At 44.3% G+C, this 20,484-nt stretch overlaps 1 protein-coding gene across 3 annotated transcripts in view; it reads right to left on the bottom strand.

Moving 5' to 3' along the window:
- The window catches only part of ABHD2 (abhydrolase domain containing 2, acylglycerol lipase), an 88,971-nt gene that overhangs the window by 18,862 nt on the left and 49,625 nt on the right, over positions 1 to 20,484 (bottom strand). For all 3 annotated transcript variants that reach the window (XM_068120054.2, XM_068120055.2, XM_078779859.1), the window contains exons 6-8: positions 16,455 to 16,547; positions 13,557 to 13,670; positions 11,815 to 11,884 (exon numbers count right to left, since the gene is read on the bottom strand). In XM_068120054.2, coding sequence (XP_067976155.2) covers positions 11,815 to 11,884; positions 13,557 to 13,670; positions 16,455 to 16,547 — 277 coding nt within the window. The remainder of the gene's footprint in view (positions 1 to 11,814; positions 11,885 to 13,556; positions 13,671 to 16,454; positions 16,548 to 20,484) is intronic.

The raw sequence follows: 20,484 nt of genomic DNA, 5'->3' as shown, positions 1-20,484 counted from the left end.
TCTAGAGGGTCACCTTTCCCCTTGCATGGAGGGACGAGGGTACTCGGTTCCCATTCCACTGGAATGCGGCCTTCTTTCACCGCCAGATTACAGATCTCTGTCATTCTCTTCACACCCCAACTTCCTGCTGCCTTCAACATATCTCCCACAACTCCCGTCGGCCCTCCCGATTTTCTACACTTTATTGCTTTTATGGCTTCCTCAACTTCCTTCTCAGTTATCTTCTCTGCCGGTCCTAAAACTGGGTTACTCTCTATGTTGCCATCCCATTCATTCTCTGTATTCAACAGCATTTCCATGTATCTTTTCCATCTTCCTTTAATTCCATCTGGGTCCACAACGATTTGTCCAACTTCATCCTTCAAGCAACTCACCCCCATCACATCACACCTCTCTTTCGCTATCTGCTTTGCAATCCTGAATACTAATCTCTGACCTTCTTCCGAATCCAAGCGTTCTCCGAACATTTTCCTGCATGCCTCCTGCACCTTTGCCACCTCTTTCTTTGCAGCCTTCTTGGCTGCCTTATAACTTTCATGCTCTGCTGTTTCTGCTCCCGTACCCTTCGCCTTCTGCCACTCCTTGAACTTCTTCCTCTGCTCGTGAATCCTCTTTCCAACTTCATCATCCCACCACCATGTTTCCGAGTGCCTCGGTGGTCCTTTTGTCCATCCACATACTTCACCAACGGCTCCCAACAGACCAGCTTTCATCGACATCCAACCACTTTCAAGCTCAACCACATCATCCTCGACCCTATTCAGCCTCTCTTTTAATGCCTCCCTTACTGTCGCCTCTTTTAACCTCCACACCTTCATTCTCGGTTTGTACTTCACCCGCCGAGCTCTCCTCGCACCTTTCACCCTTATGTCGCAGACAACCAAGTGGTGCTGTGAAACAGCCTACTCCCCCGGGATCACCTTTGTGTCCCGGAGGTGCCCCCTATCTCGCCTACACACCATCAGGTAGTCAACGGTTGTCGTCGACCCACCTGACGTGTATGTAACAAGCTTATTATCCTCTTTCTGGAACTGAGTATTACAAATCAACAAATCAGCTCCATCAGCAAACTCCAAAATCCTTTCACCTCCTCCGTTTCTCACACCATATCCGTAACCCCCATGAACTCCCTCAAAACTATCCATACTCCTTCCCACATGTCCATTTAGGTCTCCTCCTCCCACAAAAACTTCCTCATCTTTCACGTTTTCCATCAGCTTCTCTATCGCACACCAGAACTTGTCCTTCTCTTCATCGCTCCGACCAACCTGCGGTGCATATCCCGAGATGACATTCACCAAGAGCTTTCCAATCATCATTTTCACCATCATCAACCTATCACTCACTCTAGTCACACTCACCACACTGTCCACAAACTCCTCAGAAAACAGGACACCAACACCATTCACGCCCTTCGGGCACCCTTGCCCCACAAACTTGTATTTCTGTCCCTGCCTACCCTTCACCACTCTCACACCACTTCCCTTCCATCTCATCTCTTGCACACAACATATGTCCACTCTTCTTCGGACCAATACTTCCACCACTTCTCCTGATCTCCCTGTCATTGTCCCTACATTCCATGTCCCAAACCTCAGAAACCGATCTCCACTTCGGGCTGTACCCTGCCCATATGTAGTTGTAATTGTCATGGTTCTCTTTTTGAGGCAATGTTTTTATGGCCGGATGCCCTTCCTGACGCCAACCCTCTTAGTCGTCTCTTATGACACGCAGGGATACGGTGTACCTATTCTAAATCCAGGGTACACGGTGGGCTGTACTTCGGGCTGTACCTATTCTAAATCCAGGGTATTCCCATCATCTTTCGCAATTCATCATTTGTCTTCCTCTCTCTCAACGATACTCCGCACATCCACGGAACCATTCGCATTTTCACCCTTTCCAGCCTTCGTTGCTGCTCTACGTTCATTACCCATGTCTCGCTCCCATAAATCATAACACTTCTCACACATGCAGCATACACCTTTCCCTTCAGCTTCAACGACACTCCCCTCCTCATCAGCACGCCACTCAGTTCCCGAAACTTCTTCCATGCACATCTCACTCCAGCAACCGTTGCCGAGTCTGATCCACCTTCTCCATTCAGCATGTCTCCGAGGTAGCAAAATGTTTTCACACCTTCCAGCTTCACGCCGTCTCCAAGATCCAACTCAACATTTCCTCCATCTGCAGCTCCCTCTGTGCACACCTTACATTTGAATGTAGCTGCCACACTGGTTAATGACCCTCTCAGACCACTACATTTTTGATGAACCCACTCAGCGCACATTGCACATTGAATGGAGTTCACTCTGACACCCTTCCTGCACACAGCACATGGACACCTCCCAGTTCTTTCCACCTCACCACATGCTTTACCACTTGCCATCACCTTCGTCTTTCCTATATTCACCGTCAGACCTTTTGTCTCCATACATTCCTTCCACTTGTTCATCTTTTCCTTCAGTCCATCCATACTTTCCGCAATCAACACCAGATCATCTGCATACAACAACTCCCATGGTAAACCCTCCTTTACGTTCTGAGCCAGCACCTCCATCACAGCTACAAATAGTAGTGGACATAGTACCGACCCCTGATGCACTCCCACCTTCACCTCAAACTCACCACTGTTCCCGTCCTTCATCCTTACAGCTGTGCGCGCTCTTTTGTACATTGCCATCACTATTCTGATCAACCATTCCTCCACTCCAAACTTCCTCAATGCCCATGTCAATACTTAGCGTGCAACCCTATCGAATGCTTTCTCCAGATCAACAAACCCAAGAAACAACTTCTTCCTCTTCTCCATGTACTTCTCCTGCAACTGCCTCACAATAAAGAGCGCGTCTGTCGTTCCTCTTCCTGGCATAAATCCGAACTGCATTTCATCGATCTTCACCTTCTTCCTTATCCTCCTCTCCAACACCCTTTCCAATACCTTCATTCCATGCTCCAATAACTTTATCGCTCGGTACGAGCCACACTCCAGAGGGTCACCTTTTCCCTTGTATAGAGGGACAAGGGTACTCAGTTCCCAATCCACTGGAATGCGGCCTTCTTTCACCACCAGATTACAGATCTCTGTCATTCTCTTCACACGCCAACTTCCTGCTGCCTTCAACATATCTCCCACAACTCCCGTCGGCCCTCCCGCTTTTCTACTCTTCATTGCTTTTATCGCTTCCTCAACTTCCTTCTCAGTTATCTTCTCTGCCGGTCCTAAAACTGGGTTACTCTCTATGTTGCCATCCCATTCATTCTCTGTATTCAACAGCATTTTCATATATCTTTTCCATCTTCCTTTAATTCCATCTGGATCCACAACGATTTGTCCCACTTCATCCTTCAAGCAACTCACCCCCATCACATCACACCTCTCTTTCGCTATCTGCTTTGCAATCCTGAATACCGCTCTCTGATCCTCTTCCGAATCCAAGCTTTCTCCGAACATTTTCCTACATGCCTCCTGCGCCTTTGCTACCTCTTTCTTTGCAGCCTTCTTGGCTGCCTTATAACTTTCATGCTCTGCTTTTTCTGCTCCCGTACCCTTCGCCTTCTGCCACTCCTTGAACTTCTTCCTCTTCTCGTCAATCCTCTTTCCAACTTCCTCATCCCACCACCATGTTTCCGAGTGCCTCGGTGGTCCTTTTGTCCATCCACATACCTCACCAACGGCTCCCAACAGACTATCTTTCATTGACATCCAACCACGTTCAAGCTCAACCACATCATCCTCTACCTTACTCAGCCTCTCTTTTAATGCCTCCCTTACTGTCACCTCTTTCAACCTCCACACCTTCATTCTCGGTTGGTACTTCACCCGCCGAGCTCTCCTCGCACCTTTCACCCTTATGTCGCAGACAACCAAGTGGTGCTGTGAAACAGCCTCCTCCCCCGGGATCACCTTTGTGTCCTGGAGGTGCCCCCTATCTCGCCTACGCACCATCAGGTAGTCCACGGTTGTCGTCGACCCACCTGACGTGTATGTAACAAGCTTATTATCCTCTTTCTGGAACTGAGTATTACAAATCAACAAATCAGCTCCATCAGCAAACTCCAAAATCCTTTCACCTTCTCCGTTTCTCACACCATATCCGTAACCCCCATGAACTCCCTCAAAACCGTCCATACTCCTTCCCACATGCCCATTTCGGTCTCCTCCTACCACAACAACTTCCTCATCTTTCACGTTTTCCATCAGCTTCTCTATCGCACACCAGAACTTGTCCTTCTCTTCATCGCTCCGACCAACCTGCGTAGCATATCCTGAGATGACGTTCACCAAGAGCTTTCCAATCATCATTTTCACCATCATCAACCTATCACTCACTCTAGTCACACTCACCACACTGTCTACAAACTCCTCAGAAAACAGGACACCAACACCATTCACGCCCTCCGGGCACCCTTGCCACACAAACTTGTATTTCTGTCCCTGCCTACCCTTCACCATTCTCACACCACTTCCCTTCCATCTCGTCTCTTGCACACAACATATGTCCACTCTTCTTCTGATCAATACTTCCACCACTTCTCCTGATCTCCCTGTCATTGTCCCAACATTCCATGTCCCAAACCTCAGAAACCGATCTCCATTTCGGGCTGTACCCTGCCCATATGTAGTTGTAATTGTCATGGTTCTCTTTTTGAGGCAATGTTTTTATGGCTGGATGCCCTTCCTGACGCCAACCCTCTTAGTCGCCTCTTACGACATGCAGGGATACGGTGTACCTATTCTAACCAGGGTACACACCGGGAATTCGAGTTCATAAAATGGTGGATATTTGTTTACATGAAGCCTCTCCAAGAATGGGTGGAGCTATGGGTGGAGCTACTCTGCAAACGGAGTAAGCCACACCCCAGACAGACAGACAGAATCACCTTCGCCTATTATAATATAGATATATGTGTAGTGCCATCAGAAAGTATTCACACCCCTTGACTTTTCACATTTCGCTGTTTTGTTGTGCTATAGCCTGAATTTAAAATGGATTAAATCGACACATAACACCCCATAATGTCAAAGCAGAATATATATATATATATTTTTTTTTTTTACAAAATAAATAAAATATATATATATATAAATATCTAATTCACATCTAATTTACAATTACATCAAAATATCTTTGTTCTTTTCACATTTCTTTCTACAATTTCATATTTCTCTATTCATTCCAATTCTTGCTTTTTCTTTATTTCTCTCTTTTCTTTATTTATTTTCTTTATTTCTTTTCTATCTGTCTTAGGAGAAGTGAATTCTTGCAGAAAAATTTATGTAAGGTGCACTTGGCTGTGCCTGGATGGGTTTGAGGGTTGTGGAGTAGTGGCTGAAACCCGAATCCTATCCAGGTTCCTCCTGATGACTCCAATGCAGTACCGTATTTGGTTTTCCGTTTCATAAGTATTCAACTCCCTGTGTCAATACTTCGTAGAAGCACCTTTGGCAGTGATTGCAGCTTTGAGTCTTCTTGGGCATGTCTGCATCAGCTTTGCACATTTAGACTTGGGGAGTTTCTTCAATTCCTCCTTGCAGATTTGGTCAACCTCTGTCAAGTTGGATGGGGAGCGTCCATGAACAGCAATCGTCAAGTCTTTCCACAGATTTTCAATGGGATTGAAGTCTGTGCTTTGGCTGGGCCACTCAAAAACCTTCACATTCTTATTCTGAAGCCATTCCAGTGTTGTTTTGGCCGTATGCCTGGGGTCATTATCTTGTTGGAACATTCATTTTCACCACATTCTTTTGCACTCTGAAGCAGGTTCTCCTCAAGGATTTGCCTGTATTTTGGCTCCATTCATTGTTCCCTCTATCCTTACAAGTCTCCAGTTCCTGCCACTGAAAAGCATCTCCATAGAATGATGCTGCTACTACCATGCTTCATGGTAGGGATGGTGTTAGATGGGTGAGGAGCTGTGTTTGGTTTCTGCCAGATGTAGTGCTTTGCATTCAAGCCAAATAGTTCAATTTTCATCTCATCAGACCACAGAATCTTTTGCCTCATGCTCTCTTGAGTCTTTCACAATCCTTTTTGCAAACTCCATGTGTGCTGCCATGTGCCTTTTTCTCAGGAGTTGCATCCGTCTGGCCACTCTCCCATAAAGCCTACATTTGTGAAGGGCTGCAGAGACTGTGGTCCTTCTGGCAGGTTCTCCCATCTCAGCCAAGGAACTCTGTAGTTCTGTCAGAGTTGTCATCGAGTTCTTGCTCACCTCCCTGATCAAGGCCCTTCTTACCCGGTTGTCAGTTTGGTCGGACAGCCAGCTCTAGGAAGAGTCTGGGTAGTTCCATATTATTTCCATTTCCTAATGATGAAGCTCACTGTGCTCTTCGGAACTTTTAACACTATAAATTATTTTATACCGTTCCCTAGATCTATGCCTCCTCACACATCTATTTCGGAGTTCTATGGACAATTCCATGGACTTCAAGGTAGAGTTTCTGCTCTGACATGCACGGTCAACTGTGGAACCTTATATAGAAAGGTGGGTTTCTTTCTAAATTATGTCCAATCAATTGAATTGACCACAGGTGGACTCCAATCAAGTTGTAGATACATCAAGGATGATCAAAGGAAATTGAATGCACCCGAGCTCAATTTGGAGTGTCCTAACAAAGGTGTTGAATACCTATTGACGAGACATTTCAGCTTTTCATTAATTTGCAAAAAATCTCAAAAAATATTCCACTTGGAGATTATTGGGTATTATGCGTAGATCACTGGCCAGAAAAATTCAATGTAACTGGCTACCTGATGCTAGCCCTAACAACTCGGCTGAAACACAACATAATGTGAAAAAAGTCAAGGGGTGTGAATACTTTCTGAAAGCACTGTGTGTGTGTGTGTGTGTGTGTGTGTGTGTGTGTGTGTGTGTGTGTGTGTGTGTGTGTGTGTGTGTGTGTGTGTGTGTGTGTGTGTGTGTGTGTGTGTGTATTTAAACACATCCATAATAATAATAATAATTAATAATTCATTTATTTTGTATAGCGCTTTTCCAGAAGCCCAAAGGCGCTTTGACAGAGTGGAAAACATAATGCATAACAATACATGAAAACAACAATTGCAAAAAGACAAGAATCAAGAAAACAAACAGCAGCGATATACGGCATATATATAAGACAAGAATCAAAAAGACAAGACAAGAATCAATAGGGAAATATTTAAAGCAAAAGGAGGGAGAAGGAGAAGAGATAGTCAGGGGTTAAATGCTGTGGGTTGAATGTTGAATGCAGCGTTGAACAGGTGGGTCTTTAGTGATGTTTTGAATGTGGTGAGTGAGGAGGAGTCTCTGATGGTGTGAGGTAGTGAGTTCCAGAGGGTGGGAGCAGCGATGGAGAAGGCCCTGTCCCCCCAGGATCTGAATTTGGTCCGGATGGAGGGGGTCAGGAGGTTGGTACCAGCAGAGCGGAGGTTGCGGGTGGGAGTGTGTCTGGAGAGGAGGTCAGCCAGGTAGGATGGGGCCAGGTTATGGAGGGCTTTGTATGTCAAGAGGAGGATTTTGTACTGGATTCTCTGGGGGATGGGGAGCCAGTGAAGCTTGTAAAGGACGGGGGTGATGTGGTCACGGGTCCGGGAATGAGTGAGTAGACGGGCAGCGGAGTTCTGAATGTATTGGAGTTTATTGGTGATTTTTGAGGGTGAACCATAGAGGAGGCTATTGCAGTAGTCCAGACGGGAGGTGATGAAGGCGTGGATGAGGGTTTCTGCAGCCGTGGAGGAGAGGGATGAGCGGAGACGGGCAATGTTTTTCAGGTGAAAGAAGGCTGACTTTGTGATCTGTTTAGTGTATTTGTCGAAGGAAAGGGTTTGGTCAAAGATGACGCCAAGATTCCGGATGTGAGGGGAGGTGGATACTGGGATACCGTCGATGTTGAGGGCAAAGTTATGGGTGGATTTTGTGAGCGTTTTTGGGCCAATGATGATTATTTCAGATTTATCACAGTTAAGCTTGAGGAAGTTGATTTGAAGCCAGGATTTTATTTCAGTGATGCAGTTTGTCAGGATAGAGTGGGTGTCGGTGGAGACGGACTTGGTGGAGATGAAAAGCTGGATGTCATCGGCGAAGCAGTGGAATTGGAGACCATGACGGCGGATTAAGTGACCGAGCGGGGACAGGTAAAGGATGAAGAGGAGGGGGCCAAGAACTGAACCTTGGGGGACACCTTGGGGGAGGGGAGCAGTGGGGGATTTGCAGTTATTGATGGAGATGAACTGGCATCTGTCAGAGAGGTATGATTTAATCCAAGAGAGGGCAGTGCCGGTAACGTTAAAGGTGGATTCAAGTCGGGTGAGGAGGATAGTGTGATCGATGGTGTCAAAGGCAGCGCTGAGGTCGAGGAGGACGAGAATGTTGAGGTTGCCAGCGTCAGAGGAGAGGAGAAGGTCGTTGGTGATTTTGAGGAGAGCAGTTTCAGTACTGTGGTTGGAGCGGAATCCGGATTGGAATGTTTCATACAAGTTATTGGCAGAGAGATGATGTTTGAGTTGAGTGGCTACAGCGCGTTCCAAAACTTTTGACAGAAAGGGTAGGTTGGAGATGGGTCTGAAGTTGTTTAGGGTGTCAGGGTTTAGACCAGGTTTTTTTAGAATGGGGGTAACAGCAGCAATTTTGAGGGAAGGTGGGACGATGCCTGTAGACAGGGAGGAGTTTATTGTTGCAATGATAAGTGGAGAGAGAGCAGGGAGGGAGGCTTTGACAAAGCTGGAGGGGATGGGGTCAAGAGTGCAGGTGGCAGTTTTCATTCCTATGAGGAGTTCAGAGAGGTCAGTAGGAGAGATTGGGGAGAACCGAGACAGGGGATGGCAGGACAAGGGGGGGCAGGTGGTTGGAGGGGGAGCGGGTGCGGCGGTGGTCAAGCTGTTGTAGATGTTGTCAATTTTGCGTTGGAAGAAAGAGAGGAAGGAGATGCAGTTGTCTACTGTGAATGACTGGGTGGTGGTGTTCAGGGGGCGGAGGAGTTTGTTTATTGTCGAGAAGAGTGCTTTTGGGTTTCCGGAGCCAGAGTGGATAATTTGAGAGTAGTAGGCAGAGCGGGCGCGGGAGAGGGCATCTTTGTAGTGTTGTATGTGGTCCTTGTAGGCTTGGGAGTGAACTGTGAGACCCGTTTTATTGCGGAGTCTTTCAAGTTGGCGAGCACGAGTTTTCATCAGGTGGAGTTCAGGGGTAAACCAGGGAGCAGAATGGGTGAAAGAAACTGTTTTGGTTTTTGCAGGCGCAAGCTGGTCAAGGCAGGAGGAGAGAGTGTGGTTGTAGTAGTCAGTGAGGTCGGAAGGGGTGTGGAGGTCAATGAAGGGAGAAGTGGACATTTTTTCAGAGAGGGTGGATGAGAATGAGGTAGGTGAAAGAGCGTTTAGCTTACGGAAGTTGATTGTGCGATAATGCCTTGGTGTTGGGGCGGGGATGTTGATGGTCAGAGTGATGGCTAAGTGGTCAGAGAGGGTGAGGTCGGAGCCATAGAGATGGTGCAAATTTAATCCAGTGGAGCAGACAAGGTCCAAAATGTGACCACGGATATGGGTAGGAAAGTCGACATGTTGAGTGAGGTTAAAGCAGGTGAGTAAATCAGTGAAGTCAGTGGTTATTGTGGAGTCAGTGGAGTCCATGTGGATATTGAAATCACCGAGGAGGAGGATTGAGGGGGAGAGGGAACATAGCTGGGTCAGAAAGTAGGAGAAGTCAGACAGGAATGATGGGTGTGGTTTGGGAGGGCGGTAGACGACAGCCATGACTGACTGCGTGTGACCAGAGAGTTTTAAAGCCAGGTGTTCAAATGATGGAGCAGATGAGATGGAGATGAGGTTGGTCTTGATGTCTTGACGGTGGATAACGGCAATTCCACCACCTCGGCCCTCCGAGCGTGGTTTATTGACGTAGGAATATCCATTGGGTGTGGTGAGGTTGAGTGTGTAGTAGTCCAGAGGTTGTTGCCAGGTTTCGGTGAGACAGAGAAAGTCCAGTTTGTTATCCAGGATGTATTCGTTCAGGATGAGGCATTTATTGTTGAGGGACCGGGTGTTGAACAGGGTGAGCTTGATGTTGTTTTGAACAGCAGGGATGAATTCAGGTGATTTAGCCAGGGTTCGTAGGCAAGAGGTGCGATCGTGTGGGTTGCTGTGACCAGGTGCGCTGGGACGAAGAGTGAGAGTGCGCTGAGCCGACCAGAGGACGGGGATGGAGTGACCTGATTGCAAATAAACAAACTTGCGACCGGAGCCACGGTGAATGTACCTGGGTCGTCGGAGGAGTCCATTTGATTTGATGGCAGAGATGCATGATGGGGTGGAGCGGGTATTGAGCAGAAGAAGCCTTGCGGCGGAGTACTTCAGAGCCATGCCAGGCAGGAGCGAAGGGACGAGTACGAGGCCAAGGTCGAGGAGGCAAAGCGGCAAACGCAGCGGCAAACGACTGCAGCCGCTAATCAAGACCACAGCGGCAAACAAGGCCACAAGGCCACCGGCAAACAAGGCCACGGCCACAATCAACGGGAGCGGGCCTTTCGAATTCCGTATTCCGTACCATCAAAAGCAGATTCCGTTATCCAGCCGGAGAACACGCGGCACGTGCGGGTGTGAAAAGGCAGGACAGGTGTGAGATGTCAGGTCAGAAAGGTAGAAGCAGACCCTGTACATCCATCCAGTCGGAGAAGCGGCGAATATGCAACGCCAGCGTCCTCTCGCAACCGAACCCGGAAGTCCATACATATCAAAACTATAGCAATCTGTTTTATGTCGGCAATGGGGCCCGCAGAAACAGACACAGACACACTGCTGCAATAGGAAATGTCATTGGCAGTATGTGTGGGTGCCAGAGATGGTGAAATGGAATAGCCACAGGAATGCTGATCTGATCTCATTTCATCTGCACTTTGAGACTCTCCGTTGATTGATTCTCATGAGGCTACTGCTGCAATGTCAAGTAGTCAGAGTCGTCTTAATAATGCATGTTTGGTCAACTGTACACAACCTGTTGAAGGAATGTGGAATTTGGCCTGAGTAATGATCCAGATCCCTCCTACTTGCACCTATTCAGATCAACAATTGTTCAAACAGTAGGATAAATCCAAGTCCGTAGATCTGTGCCAATTCAAAACTACCTGCATTTAAATTCACATATGCGGTCATCTACCTGTAGATGAAAAACAAACAAACAAAGGAAACCATGAGATGCCAAGTTTATCCTTCTCGGATAAGCGACACCGAATCAGTGAGATGCAAAGTTCGGTATTTTGGAAACCAAGTTTCCCTTCATGCCCTTTGGTAGACTGCACCACAAGCTGACCTTTTGACAAGAAGCAATAAATAAATTTTATTTGGCCTTTTTGGACAAGTCATCAGTCCTCAGACTATTTAAGGCCATCAATGTCAGACAGTGGGTAGACTTTGCAAAAATCTTTTGGACAAATTAAACATCCCTCAAAGAGACGGCAAACTCCATGATTTAGTGTCCTACATTATACAAATGGGATCAGCCCAGCATTTTAAGCTGGATCTCATTTTTCCGCAGATGAAACTCAGAACCTGACAGCTCGTGAGAGGTGATCACGCGACCCCAGGTTCACTATCCTGCCATTAAAAAGTCAAAATCACAATTTATTTGGGTTGGTTAGTGATTACGAGTTCTGGCTAACATGGTGTTAAAAGGCCAAAGTTTGAACATACACAACAGACCGAGAGATTTGTTTTCTTAACAAAGTAAAACCTGCACAAATTAAACATACAATTTTCCTTACACCAAAACGGGTGCATTGTGTGTACAAAGTCCTTGCTGGACAGTTGGTATAAATATAATGCATGGTTGAGAAGTACATACATTGTGTAGGTAATGAGAACAACTTTCCGTTTCATAGTATTCCTGCACAGAGGAGTAGCCATGAAATTTCCTGAAAAATACAAAAACAAACATAAATTGGTAATAACAGTGCAAAATTCTTCCTAAACCTTTCTTTTCGTGACCTAATGGCAATAGGGGATGGCAGAATAGCCTAGAGGTGTGCAGACCTACATCTGAGCTGTCTACCCTAGGTTTGAATCTCACCCAGGCTATAAACTGTCAACTTGGTATTTTTCAGGTAGGGTGAGGCATTAGCATGTGAACCGTCCCACAGATGGGTGCCCATCCGCTAGCATTAGTTGGTGGACGTTAAAGGCCACATATATACATGTTGCTCAGAGACAAATGTCGCTCTTTATGTGATTACTTCATTGCTTAGGAGATGCTTTTGTTCCACCATGGCTGTTGCTCTACTAATTTCACTGTGTGGACACTAGAGCTATGACAAACGTCTGTGGATATATGCTGCTTGCATGACCAACAAATGTTATAGATGAGAAACAAGAGGACTCCTGCAGTGAGAAATGGACCCCAGCCATGATGCAACGACCTTCAGACTTGTGTGAGATCTATGTGGTCAACACTTTGTCCCCTTCAGTAGTCCACCTGGAATCTGAAAATGTCGTGACCGCAATATGCCTTGGTCTTACCATTTCTATTTCAGTTCCTTCTTTTTTTCACAGAACCAATTTCTTCATTGCTTTAAATTATTATACTCCTATTTACAGAATCAACCTGGCTTCCATGCTTGATCATGATGCAAATCCTGATAAATAACGGTTGTAGAGAACACAAAACGAAATTACATGTCCAGGGCAGCAAGAGTAGAGGAATAATTTAGTTCCATTTCCCCTGCCCCACCTCCTGATCTGGACGAAATTAGTGGTATTACTTATCTCTTTGATCGCTTTCGTTAAAATCGTGCAGAGACGTTCTTTGTGCACATAAAATGGCTGCTGTTCAACAAGTTGGCCAAATGTTCTGTTGAACTCTGCTTCATTTGATGCACATTCATTGCGCTCTCTGCTGGGTACGACTGGTCACTGCCATCTCTGAGCATGTCACAATGGGATGTTCAGACCATTTAAAAAACTAGACATAATTTGACGTCGTGACATTGACCGATATGCCTCCGCCACCATTATACATACGTGTACCAAGTGTGACATAGATCCCTTCAGCCATTTTTAAGTCATCATGATAATGAAAATCTATCACGGATGGATGGACTGACAACAACAACAACAACAACAACAACAACAGGCATTTTAAGGCCATTTTCCCTGCAAGAGCGGGGGTTAGCCTTGCGGTCCCCATGACAATCTTCTCCATCTTGCCCTATTTTCTGCATCTCTCCTTGTTAACCCCCTTGCCCGCATTTCTTCTTCGACAATCTTTAGCCAAGTATTTCTCGGTCTTCCCCGTCCTCTACTTCCTTCTACATTCATTTCCATCACTCTTCTCAACCAGTCACTTTCATCCTTCCTCAACACATGACCAAACCATCTCAAACTGTTTCTCTTCACAGCATCCATCACAGGCTCTATTCCCATCATCTTTCACAATTCATCATTTGTCTTCCTCTCTCTCAACGATACTCCACACATCCACCGAACCATTCGCACTGACAACTCAAAACGATAATGCTTCTGACAACTTTGCCAGTGGAGGCATACGAAAGAAAACTTGACAAACTCCAATTTGCCTTTTGGTAAGTGCACCTCATAATATTGTCGTCGATTTGAACGAGGGAGGTTGCCATGTATAGCATTCTCAAATCCATGTCCTCCAGGTCCACAGGTCTCTTGTGGCCATTTTCTCCAAAAAGCATGTCCCTGGAAAAAATAATAACAATAATAATAAAAAATATAATACATACATATATATATATACTGTATGTATATATGTATAGTATATAAAAAAGGAAAATTGCCAATAATCTGCACAAGTGTTAGACGTGGACAGTCGCAAGTCTCACATGAAAGTTTTCTTTGCCGTAGCAGGACACGAAAGCTCTGCTGTGATAAAATCTTGTAAGTTATAAGTAGTCGCGACTGACCAAATTATGGGTGAGATATTACAAAGGGCCCGCCACAATGGGCCATTTAAACTGCACGACTGACTAGGCGCACCAAGCTTTCCTCCCTCTAATAACCTTAAAACTAAAGGTAAGTCATTCATTCTGTATTCTGATTGGAGGAAAAAACTCAGCCTGCGAACCAATCTGTGCTGTGAAATTATCTTTTGTATGAGAAAGAATGATCAAGATAAGTATATTCGTTTCAATGACCCACAAAAATGATATTCAACAATCTTTATGAAGGGCATCACATTTACCACAAAAAGGATAAATTCAAAAGAAAATTGAAAGAAATAGGAGAATAGGGAGTTTGGGAGGGATCAGAACACAAAATGAGAGGAACTGGGGAATTAGGGGAGGAGGAGGATAGCGTTGTGTGGGACATTTAAGAGAGGTAAGAGGAGCAGAGTTGAATTTTTTCTCTATTTGCATACACAATATGTGGACTCCCATATGGTGTTTCTCACAAACGGATGGGGTGAATCAGGGGTGGGGGAAGGGGGTAGATATATTATTAATCTTTAGAACTGTAGTGTCTCCTGCCACCAGTGACACCATTCCAAAAGTCGTGTAACTGTTTTACTGCGAAGCGTGGTTTTACCGTTTTTACCAATCGTCGTTTTGCTTTCTGGGTGCTGTTTCTACACTTTGCTTGGTTTGGGAAGGGGAAATGGTGATTTATTTTATTTCTCTTCATCGAGATAGAATGACATCACCAGAAACGACAGACAGGACGGTGTGGAGAGGACGGAGAGATTTTGGAGATATACCTTGGTAAGCATCATTTTTGCGGGACGTCTATTACACGACTTGGTTGCGGATTTTACTTTATCAGTTGAAAATTTTCACCAGTACTTAGGCTCGCCAAGAGGGGTTTTCCTTTTACTCACAGACATTCAATGTCTTCCTGAAGAATTTGTCCTTGAGGGCTCAGATGTATTAATTATGGACCTTTCACGAGTTATTCAGTTTTCTCAATACTAATGGCCATTTGTTTCATAATCGTGATTCCCGAATGGAGAGGATTTTTATGAACTTTAATCAGAATTTTCACAAGTAAGCTTATATTATCTCTGCCTCCGAAGGTAGACATAGGTTACGATGTCACACCTGCCTGTCTGTTTGTCTGTGAGCAGGGTATCTCAAAAGGTTGTGGACGGATTCGGATAAAATTTGGCGGACAGGTCGGGTTTGTAACAAGGAAGAATTGATTCAACGTTGGTGAATATCCGAATCCGGATCCGAGATTTAAAAAAATGCGTCTTTGCCATTGAGTGATGTGGCTAAAAACGATATATAGCACATTATCTCAAAAAGTTACAGACATATTCAGACAAAACATGGTGGACTGGTTGGGTGTGTGACAACGAAGAATCGATTCAATTTTGTTTAAGGTCCGGATCCAGATCCGGCCTATTAGTCAGGTTCACTATGTCAATAAATTATATTTCGTTCAAAATCATGGTAGATTAGCAAACCTATACATTTTTGGAAAGGTTATAGCATAAGGAAACTAAAAATCAATGTTTACATTTGGAGAGATACCTGTATGGCGGCCATTTTGGATTTTCAAAATGGCCACTGTAAAATACATATTTTGTTCTATTTCTGCCTCTAATTACCCTAAAAACTTTAAAAAATATACTAAACCGAAATTTTCAGGGACATGGAATCCAATGAAAGTATCAAATTAGTGCTATGGGGAATGGTAAGACACGAATCAAAGGTTTTGAATTGCAAAATACTGTCTTTATATTCGCGATAAGTTGCATAATCAAATACATGTTATCATTTTGTACAGGCAGTTAATAACATCAAAATGTGTCACAATAATTCATATCATCAAACATACACAGGCAGTCAGCAAAATCATATATACACATGCAGTCAGTATAACTTCACATCTACACAGGCAGTCAATGACAAAATATACACAGGCAGTCAATGGCATCAAACATACACGATTACAGAATATGCCATTTAGAGTTCGTCATCACTGTCCTGTGTGTCGTATCCGACAATATAGTCCGCATCGTTTTCACAGTCCGTTCCACACAAGCAAAGGTCGGTCAAATTGATTGGCAAATCGAATTGGTCGAATGGTCGATCGAATCGAATTCGATGAATCGAATCGAATCGATCGAATTGGTCGAATGATCGAATGGTCGATCGAAGCGATTGGTCGAATGGGTCGAATGGAATTGGTCGAATTGGTCGAATCGAATTGGTCGGAATTGGCAAATGTAAACATTGATTTTCAGATTTTCCATGTAATAACGTTTCCAAAAATGTATAGGTTTGCTAATCTACCATGATTTTGAACGAAAAAAACATAGTGAACCTGACTATATCAATGGGATACAAAACGTAAACTGTTCATCTTAGCAGAGGAATGCGCTCTAGCGAGTGCTATTCTAGTTCCAACTGTTCTTCAATATACCTATTAAATTGTGAGTAGGAACTGTATCTCAATTTCTACACAGAACTATTACATTCATACAGTAGCAGATAAAATGCTTGAACGTTCTTCTGTACATACCTGTTGCTCAAAATGATACGCTTCATGTTGTCTGCCATGATGAAGTTATAAAACCTGCGGAAATTGTCCCACTGCAGAAATGTCGGTTGCGCTCTGTAAAGGACAGACATCTCATACATTGTGGATTTATACTGAATGTGTTCATTGCCAAGTTTAAAAAGTCTTTTTGTCGAGGAAAACGTTTTATATGAGGGGAAATCAAATGTATTTCATAAAACCTTGAAGGGACGAACCTGCACTAGCGAAACTCAGCAAATATATTATGTATAGCACCTATAGAAAGTATACACCCCCTTTCAAATTTTTCACCTTTTGTTGCCTTAAAACCTGGAATTAAAATGCATTCAATCAGACATTTTCACCTTTATTTACACATCGTAACTCACAACTTCCAAGTAAAAAACAAATTCAACGAGAGCAATGTGACTGTCGCCAATATGCCTCCACATAGTACCAAAACGGGTAGATGCCCTCGTTCACTGTCCTAAAAATAAACAAGTTTGATTTAAATCCCTTCAGCTGTTTTCAAGTATCACATTTTCACCAGACATGACAGGTTTGACATTGATCGGTGAAGCAGTTTCAGAGAAGGGATTTTTTTAAATATCAACTTTCAAGCTAATATGACTGCCATACCACATGGCATATTACCTTAAAAAATGTACACTCTGCATATGTATGGGTAGTGGAACACGTTTGTGAAGTTTCGTGTTGATTAGAAAAGGTTCGTTTTTCAATCCAAGATGGCTGCCAAACCACGTGACCTTCGACATCATCATTTTCAAACTATATGCAACAGTGGTGCTAGATGTTTGTAAAATTTTGCATCAATAGGGTAAGTGGTTTCAGATATATAATTATTTAATATTTTCCTTCAATCCAATATAACTGCCAAACCATGTGACCTATGATGTCATAAATGTAATATTTCAATACAAATGGGTAATATATCATGTGCATGCAATTTCAGATTTTTAGGATAAGAATATGCCCAAGTTTCAAATTTTTACATTCAGCTGTTTCCGAGAAATTATTTTTTAATTACTTGCGTTTAATCCAAGATGGCTGCAATACCACGTCACCTATAACATCACAATTATCATAAAACATTCTGCATGGGTGTCACTCCGACCCTGAAAATTTCGTATTAATTGGAAGTGCGATTGCTGAGAAAAAAAGAGGTTTTGCTCGTACGGACAACCCAAAAACATAATGCCTCATTGCCTCAGGCCACCTTCTGGCACGGACGTATATTAAAAAAACCTGGACCCGCAATGCGTCTATCGCTCCCACGCGAGCTAATTAAGTCACCGGAAGCAGTCTGGCGGCCATGTTTGTGTGACACTCCCGCCGCCCCGCGAAACTTGAAACGAGTCAGTTCGTTCATCAGGTGTTCAATTCATCATCATGTGTGATGATGTTCAAATGTTCGTTCATCATCATGTGTGTGTGTGTGTGTGTGTGTGTGTGTGTGTGTGTGTGTGTGTGTGTGTGTGTGTGTGTGTGTGTGTGTGTGTGTATGTATGTATGTATGTATGATTGTATGTATGTGTGAGTGTGCTTATGTGTGTGTGTGTTTATGTGTGTGAATGTTTTTGTGTCTGTTTATGTGTGTGTGTGTTTATGCGTGTGTGTATGTGCGTGTGTGTATGTGCGTGTGCGTGTGCGTGTGTGTGTGTGTGTGTGTGTGTGTGTGTGTGTGTGTGTGTGTATTTTTATACAAATGGGTCATCTCAAAAGGTTGTGGACGGATTCAGCCGAGATTTGGTGGACAGGTTGGGTGTCTGACAATGACGATTCGATTCGACTTTGGTGAAGATCTGAATATGAATTCGGGTATGAGAATTATTTAATTCATCAGTGATTCTTCACTATTGAGAGATATTCAGATAGGGACAAAAACGATACAAAGCAGGATATTTCAAAAAGTTGTGGACGGATGATTTTGATTAAATGCGATTCTGTGTTGTGATTTTCTGGTCTACTCTGGGATACAAAACGTAAACTGTTCACCTGGCGGAGGTATGCTCTCTGCCGAGTGCCGTTCTAGTCTTCCTTGTCTTCCGAGAGTCGCGATCGAGTTTATTAATTATCTCAGCATAATCAGCTGAAATTACCTCAGTCTTGATCATCCGTGTTAATCATCCAGTTCTTTCACGTTCGACTCGAGTCCGTCAATGTGTAAACTTTAAAATTAAACACAATCAGTGATGGTGGTTTCCCGCTCATCAACGCGATTACCTGAGTCCATCGACCCAGCACGGATCTCAATGAGGGTCTGACGGACCAAGTGTTCCAATTCTACCTTAGAAAAGGAGAATCTCTCGGAACAGATTTTCAAATGGAGGAAGATGGAATATGATAGGTTTGATGCTCGAGTTCACAGATCCGACATTCTATTCTTATTCTTCAGTTGCCAACTTCGACGCCATGTTTGACGAAATGAACAAATGTCTGAACAAACGTGTGAATATTTTGAAGAAAATATGCTTCCCTGACCTGTGCATCCACGTTATCACGTTGGTTTGTTTACAAGCGAGTGTCACACAAACATGGCCGCCGACCTACTCGCTCTGACTTCAGCCAATCAGGCGCATTGTGGGTGCAGGTTTTTTTTATATATGTCCGTGCCTTCTGGGGCATAACGGAGGGTTGAGGCGGAGGGCAAAGGCATAACAAATTTCAGAAAAATTAATTAAAAATACAAAACTAGAATATCTTTGGTGGATAAGTGTCCGCCCCTGTGAGTTAATAGTTGGTGGAAACACCTTTGACAGTAATTATAGCTGTGAGTCTGTTGGGATAGGTCTCTACCAACTTTGCACACCTTGATTGGGCAATATTTGCCCATTCGTCTGCACAAAACTGTTCAAGTTCAGTCGAGTTGTGTGGGGAGTGCTGATGGACGACAATCTTCAAGTCATGCCACAGATTTTCGATTAGATTTAGGTTGGGCTCTGACTGGACCACTGAAGGACATTTATCTTTTTGTTCCTTAGTTACTCCAGTGTAGCTTTGTCTGTGTGTTTCGTGTCATTGTCATGCTGAAAGGTGAACTTCCGTCCCAATTTCAGCTTTCTTGCAGAGGGCATCAAGGTTTCCTCTAGGATATTTATGTTTTTCGCTCCATCCATTTTCCCTTCTATCCTGACAAGTGCCCCAGTCCGTGCTGATGAGAAACATCTCCATAACATGATGATGCCACTACTATGCTTCACAGTAGGGATGGTGTTCTTTGGGTGATGGGCCATGTTTGGTTTGCGCCAACGTAACGTTTTGTATTTAGACCAAAAGGTTCCATCTTGTTTCCAGAAAACCACAAAACTTTTTGCCACATGACTTCAGAATTTCCGGAGTGTTTTTTTTTTTGCATACATCAAATGGGAGTCAAGGTGGGCTTTTTTGAGTAATGGCCTCCTTACCACGCTAACATACAGGCCATATTGGTGGAGTGCTTGGGATATTGTTTTTTTTTGTACACAAGATCAAGGCTCATGAAAGAGCTAACATTAATCAGTAATCACACAGAAAGACAAACCGACACATAAAACATATAACATGGGGAGCGGTAGACAAGATGGGGCAAGAGGGGGAGGAACACAAACACAACATCTGAGAGCAGGGACATCGAGAGATCTGTGGGAGAGGGCTTTGGGGGGGGGGAGGCATGGGAAGGGGGGGGGGGGTGGGAGAGGTATAAAACATATGGACACTGCCAGGACTTCCAGGAAAGAAGTTGGAATTTCAAACACTGTGGATCTGGGATGAATTGGTGGGGGTAGAAAAGATCAAGGTTTTGGATGGGGAAAGATAAGAGATGGTGGTGAACAGCTGTTTTAAAGACCTGGAGGGAGAAGTGGGATTGAAGGGAGTGTGGGAGTTTGTTCCAGAGGCGGGAGAAAAGAGGAATGAAAGAGTGAAGGTGAGCAGAGAGCCGAGATTTCGGCAGTTTAACCATCAGAGGGTTGTTGGCAGATCTTGTGCGACCTGTAGGAATATTTGGGGGACAAAGCACAGAGAGAGCTGGGGG

This window comes from Myxine glutinosa, chromosome 6, assembly GCF_964187855.1.
Source record: "Myxine glutinosa chromosome 6, kmMyxGlut1.1, whole genome shotgun sequence".
In the NCBI taxonomy this organism is placed as follows: domain Eukaryota; kingdom Metazoa; phylum Chordata; class Myxini; order Myxiniformes; family Myxinidae; genus Myxine; species Myxine glutinosa.
This window is presented reverse-complemented; position numbering and strand designations above follow the sequence as displayed.